The following is a 6,877-nucleotide window of genomic DNA, read 5'->3' on the forward strand; positions in this document are numbered from 1 at the left end:
AAAAAAAAAAAAAAAAGACAAACAGAACGCCCAAAATTAACCTAAAACCTAAAGAACAATGAACATTTTTCCTAAAACATTCTTACCTAAACAAGTCTCAATTGTCAAACATTTTTTACTAAAACCCTAAAACAAAATTAACCTAAAACCCTAAAAAAAGACAAACGGAACACCCAAAATTAACCTAAAACCTAAAGAACAATGAACATTTTTACTAAAACACTCTTACCTAAACAAATCTCAAACATTTTTTACTAAAAATCTAAAACAAAAAATACTCAAAAAAAAGAAAAACAAACGGAACACCCAAAATTAACCTAAAACCTAAAGAACAATGAACATTTTTACTAAAACATTCTTACCCAATCATCTCAAATATTTTTTACTAAAATCCCAATAACAATGAACATTTTTACTAAAACATTCTTACCCGATCATCTCAACCATTTCTTACTTACCTTCCAATTTTCTCAGCTAATAAACCTCCTACCAAACTTTTCTTTGGTCTAGGCTATTCTCACGATAGTGAGACGCTCACAATAGCAAACCCCGCGAGGTCCAGGTGCGTTTCTTGCCCAGATCTGCGTCGACTCAGAACTTGAAAATTGGCTTGAGGAAGACATCTTTTACCAAACAACGACCCAACAATTAACATGCACATAAAGGAACAATCCACGAAAAATGAGCCAAATACCATGTAGTCTCACAATCCGCTAAACAAATCCACAAACAAACAAACTTTTACCCAAATCCCAATTTCACAAAAACAATTGGTTTACCCAAACAAGAAAGGAAAACGAACATTGCTTTCGGGGAAAAAAAAAAAAAACATAATGAAGACGTTGATTACCTCATTTGGGTATTCCGAAGATGACCAAGACAGAATCAGCCGTGTAGAAGATTCTGGACCACTTCGTTTGATGACAACACTACAGCTGTGTAAAGTGATGTGCGTGGGGTTGGGGGGAAAGCGACGGGGTAGGGTTTTGTTCTTATGTTTTTTGTTTTTTTTTTTAACACATGGAGGATTATGCGTGGGGTTGGGGGGGAAGTGACGGGGTAGGGATTTTTTCTTATGTTTTTTTTGTTTTTTTTTCTTTAACACGTGGAGGATATGTGTGGGTTTTTCATACCGCGTGGCGTTGGGGGCATTACAGGAAAAATATTTAGCAGGCTTGCACGTGCAGCGCACGTGTTGCAGATTCCGTCCAACATAATAGACAATTTTAATAAAATTGCAAAATTGCAAAAAAATTAAATTTTGGGGGGGTAAATTGAAAAAATTAAAACATTTGAGGTAAAATCAACAGAGGTATACAACTTCAAAGGGGTAAAGTGTATTTTCCTCTAAAAAAATTTTTGTTATGTTTTTTTGTTAGTTATATTTATATGAGTTAATATTTAGTTTATAATGCTTCAAAATTTGTTTTTGGATTTAAAACTAAAACCTAAGGGTGGAAGGTTAACCCTTTATGGATGCTATCACCTAAAAAGGATTCGATCATCCTAAATTTGGTGCTAATGCCTCAAATTTGGTGCTAATACCTCAAATTTGGATTCCCCTTTAATATCTCTCTTCTTCAATTAAAAATAAATAAAAAATAAAAATAAAAATGTCTTAGCTTGGCAGCCACAATTTGGCAGCCGCCGGAAATCTCTATTCCTTGACTTGTATGGATATACTACACCACATACATGTATTCCTTTCTCCTACTAAAAAAATATCAACCATTAGAAAATCAATGGATGCCATTACCCATCTTTTCGTCTATTCTTTGTTCTTCTCTCTGTTTAGAATCTCCATTACACAAGACTCTATTATTCCAAGTCAGTCAATCAGAGACGGTGGCACTACTTTAGTTTCAGCTGGCGGATCATTCCAGTTGGGATTCTTCAGCCCAAGTAACTCCAATAGTCGATATGTGGGAATTTGGTACACAGTATCTTCGGAGATAGTTGTATGGGTAGCCAACAGAGAAGCTTCGCTTAGCGATCACTCGGGAATTTTAAAGGTCACTGATGGTGGAATTCTTGTGCTTCTTAATAGCACGAGTGATGTTGTTTGGTCATCTAATACATCAAGAACCGTAGAAAATCCAGTTGCGCAGCTCTTGGACACCGGAAATCTTGTTTTGAAAGATAGAAACGATGGTGACCCAGAGAAGTTTTTGTGGCAGAGTTTTGATTATCCTTGTGACACGCTCCTACCAGAAATGAAGTTTGGATGGAACTTAGTAACTGGTCTAGAGAGGTTTTTATCACCTTGGAAGAGCACGGAAGATCCTGCTCAAGGTGAGTATTCTGTACGGATAGATCTTCGTGGGTATCCACAGTGGGTTAATATGGAGGGAGATTCAATAAAGACTAGACCAGGGTCATGGAATGGCCTTCGTTTTACGGGATATCCTCTATTAAGATCCAATCCAGTATTTGAGTATGAATTCGTGTTGAATGAGAAGGAGGTCTATTACCAGTACAAGCTATATAACACTTCCGTTTTATCAAGATTACAGGTAAACCCATCAGGCGTTCCGCAACGATTCAATTGGGTGGATCGAAAACGGAGTTGGGAGCTTTTCTTTACATTACACACAGATGAGTGCGACAATTATGATTTATGCGGTGGATATGCTACCTGCAACATCAATAAATCTCCTCCATGTGCATGCTTGGAAGGATTCCTACCCAAGTCTCCAAAAAATTGGGATTCAGTACTAGATTGGTCTGATGGGTGTGTTCGAAGGACTCCTTTGGAATGCAATGGCGGAGATGGATTCCTGAAGCGCACGCGGTTGAAATTGCCGGACACATCTTCTTCATGGTATAACAAGAGCATGAGCCTCAAGGAATGCGAAGGAATATGTTTGAAAAACTGCAACTGCACAGCATATACAAGTTTAGATGTCAGGGGAGGAGGAAGCGGCTGCGTGCTTTGGTTTGGTAGCCTAATTGATATAAGCGAATACTCCGGCTCCGAGTCTGGGCAAGACCTCTATATCAGGATGGCCACTTTAGAACTCGGTACCGTTTCACTTTTTTTCTCTTTGGATTTTTCTGAATTTGTTTTTCTTATATTTTAAATAAGACATAGAAAACTATGTCGTCGGCTTTCTTCCAGCAGTACACTTTTTACATGTTTGTTCATTTTATGAGGTGGAGGGGACAATATACCATTAATTAAATTAATTAAATGATTAAGTTTATAATTTTTTACATGTAAAGTTTTTGGATAAATAGTAATTTAAAGTAGTATCAAAGCAAAACCCATAAATTGAAATCCTAATTATAGAGTTCGTCAACTTTCAATAAGTCTTGAGCCATATAAAACTTGCTTAATAAGCTGATCATACAACCACTAGACAAATTGTAATGCTTGGAAACTAGGAAGTGGGGGTGTTGAGATCAACTGCTTCATCCACTTTATTTGCACACATTTCCCCATGTAGATGGGCAAAAAGATTTATTCTCAATGATACCTAACTCTGTTTTGGTTTTTTAGAACATCTTGAGAAAAAGAGGCACTCCGGTGAGAAGAAACTAGTAGCAATTATAGTCAGCTCAGCATTACTATTCGTGGGAATGACAATAGTTGCACTAGTCTCATACATATGGAAGAAGAAACTCAAGACCCAAGGTAGAAACTCAAAACCCAAATATGCCTTTCATCAAGAACATATTTTGGGGTAAGTATTTCGCTTTGGATAAAAGAACTATCAAAGATTTTTTTCATGCCCATGCATCTCTTGTTATTTTAGGAACCAAAAAAACAATTCTTGGGGAAGATATGGAGTTACCAATGTTTGATCTAGCAACCATAGCTAATGCAACAGATAATTTTTCAAACAACAAGAAACTGGGAGAAGGTGGCTTTGGACCTGTGTACAAGGTAAATGACAACATAAATCAAAGTGCTATATTTTTTCATTTTCCGGGCAACACCATATAACACCATACATGTGTTACAATTGAAACGACATCGTGCTACTAGGTGACGTCGTTTCTACAGTGGTTGACGTCACGGGGGTGACATCGTTCCACTATTGAAACAACACCTCTCAAAAAGAGGTGTCGTTTGCACAGTAACGACACTATATGTGGCATCGTTGCACTGTTCAAACGACACATCTTTTTGAGAGGTGTCATTTGCAACGTGAAGGGATGCACGACACTAAGCGATGCATCACCATCCTTAGTGTTTTTTGTATTGTCCAAGTTATATATACTCTTTCATTTTCAGGGTAAATTGCCAGATGGAAGAGATATAGTTGTGAAGAGGCTCTCAAAGAATTCTAAACAAGGATTGAACGAGTTAAAAAATGAAGTTATTTTGATTGCCAAACTTCAACATCGTAATCTTGTGAGGCTTCTTGGTTGTTGCATTCAAGAGAATGAGAACATGTTAATCTATGAATATATGCCCAACAAAAGCTTGGACTTCTTAATTTTTGGTTTGAACCTTGACCTTGACTTGATTTAGAGCATTCAAGTTTAGACTTATCCTCTTTAATTAATGAAATTGATTGTACTAACATGAGTGTGAAATTGCACAGATCCAGCAAAGAGTAAATTACTAGATTGGCATAAGCGCATTAACATTATTTATGGTGTTGCTAAAGGGCTCCTCTATCTTCATGAAGACTCTAGATTGCGAATTATTCATAGAGATCTCAAAGCTAGCAATATCCTTCTTGATAACAATATGAATCCAAAAATTTCAGACTTTGGCCTTGCTAAATCATTCGGGGGAGATCAAATTGATTCCGAGACCAATAGGATTATTGGAACATAGTAAGTATGCTTAAACTTCTTTTATAGGTTATGTTCAACTATTTTTTTAACTTCTTTTCTTTACAATGATATTTGGCAGTGGATATATGTCTCCCGAGTATGCAGTGCATGGACAGTATTCAATAAAATCTGATGTATTTAGCTTTGGAGTTTTAGTATTAGAGATATTGAGTGGAAAGAAGAACAGTGGATTTTGTCACCCAAACCACCACCTTAATCTTCTTGGACATGTAAGCTCAAAAGAGTGACATATCTTACTAATTTACTTTCTCTTTTTTAGGGAAACTTCTTACTAATAATGTGGCTCCTAACAGTACAGAGGGTCTTATGATGCCCTATTATTATGATGCTTTTTTAATAGTCCTAGGTAATTTGAAGGCATGCAGGCTTACCCATTAAAATTTGGCTTCCATTTCTTTTAGGCATGGAAACTATGGATTGAAGACAAGCCAATGGAACTGATCGATGAATTGGTAGGTAACTCTTGCACTCTATCTAGTGTATTACAACACATTCATGTGGGTCTGTTATGTGTGCAACAAAGACCGGAAGATAGACCAAACATGTCGTCTGTTGTTCAAATGTTGACCAGTGAGAGTTTATTGCCTAAGCCGAAACAGCCTGGTTTCTTTACGGATTCACCTACAGCAGGTTTTTCTAGCAAGCATGGCACTTCTTCAGCTAACGAAATCTCCAATACAGTGTTTGAAGCACGATAACGTCGTCTCTTGGCTTTCTTTTACCGACTGATGCCTTGTCTTCTGCATATCTTACTAGTATTCAATTAAAAACTCTGTAGCCATTTTGTAACTCTTCTGTACTGAAAGTTAAATGCCTAAAACATTTAGCGTTTTTGCTGTTGTTTATTACTGGCAATAGCAATAAAAGTAATTATTAAAGCACTAGAGTAGATGTATAAAGAAATTTAAAATAATTTTTTTCTTGTCTTTACGCATATACTCTATCGAGCCTTAGGAATGTAATGGTTAGTCCATTGTTTGAAATTCTAACTTGCTTGCTTGATGAAGAATCTATTTCTGGCAGAAAGCTTTGGGTGAAGTACATTGCTGGTTTTCTTTTTTCTTTATTCTTTCCTTTTTATTTATTTATTTATTTTATTGTTGGGTGCATTTGTTGTTCCTGCTAGTTCTATATTTGGTTGCTTAGAAAATTTGGGAGAAGGGAATGAAACTATAGAGTAGCTTTCTGTCTTAAGGGATAATTACCTGGAAAGAAGTAGTTGTGTGTCTAGATAAAGTGTTGTTGGAGCGGATATCACAATAATCAACACCAATTACGGTGATGTGGGAGACTGGATTTGTTGGTTGAGCAATGAGGGAAAGTGGACAAGTGTAGAGATATGCAGGAAAAAGGAAAATTATAGAATCCATGGGAGCTAAATTTGGAGAAGTGGGAAGAATCTTCTACAAAAGCATCCATAGTTATAGCTATTGATTGCACAATGCATAATCTATTCACCAACTGTAATCAGAGAGTTAAAATGCTTAATCTGTTCACTACAAACAAAGACATGTGAGGAGCCTTTTTGGCAGATTGCACAATGGTAGATGGATGAGATATCATTGCTCTGTAGCAGATTGAAAACTAGTGGGTTCGATTTGGAGGTTCTGTGATTTCTCACGTAGGAGAACAGAACGTTCAAGGACTAAAGGACCATGTTGCAGTACAAGATTGGAATTTTTTAATTTTTATGTATATTTATGCAGGGAGGCTTGCTTCCTCTCAGACTCATTTTTGTTCCTTTACTTTTTGTTTATGACTACCCAGATGAAATTGCAAACTTGATTGGGTGGATAATGTTGTGCACGGAATTAAAATACAGGATCTTAAAGAAGCAAAAAAGAACATAATAGAAAATAGATTAGTCACAAACGACACCAACATTTAAGTGGTTCGGCTTAACAAGCTTACATCCACTGGTAGAGATGACCCGGAGGAAATTCATTAACAAAAAGATGGAGTACAAAGATAACGGGGAGAAAATCACTCAAAACTCAAAGCCCCAATACACCAAAATCTTACTCTCACACAAAAGAAAGGAATATAGAAAGAGAAAATTGACAAAGAA

General features: G+C 36.5%; 1 protein-coding gene across 1 annotated transcript in view; it reads left to right on the top strand.

The window, feature by feature from the left end:
* Positions 1-1,167: 1,167 nt before the first annotated feature.
* The window catches only part of LOC132174522 (uncharacterized), a 13,800-nt gene continuing 8,090 nt past the window's right edge, over positions 1,168-6,877 (top strand). The window contains exons 1-7 of the mRNA XM_059586164.1: positions 1,168-3,021; positions 3,500-3,634; positions 3,756-3,886; positions 4,238-4,448; positions 4,551-4,788; positions 4,868-5,018; positions 5,211-5,498. Of these exons, the coding sequence (XP_059442147.1) occupies positions 1,674-3,021; positions 3,500-3,634; positions 3,756-3,886; positions 4,238-4,448; positions 4,551-4,788; positions 4,868-5,018; positions 5,211-5,498 (2,502 nt within the window). The 5' untranslated portion in view covers positions 1,168-1,673. The remainder of the gene's footprint in view (positions 3,022-3,499; positions 3,635-3,755; positions 3,887-4,237; positions 4,449-4,550; positions 4,789-4,867; positions 5,019-5,210; positions 5,499-6,877) is intronic.

This window comes from Corylus avellana, chromosome ca3 (assembly GCF_901000735.1).
Source record: "Corylus avellana chromosome ca3, CavTom2PMs-1.0".
Classification (NCBI taxonomy): Eukaryota; Viridiplantae; Streptophyta; class Magnoliopsida; order Fagales; family Betulaceae; genus Corylus; species Corylus avellana.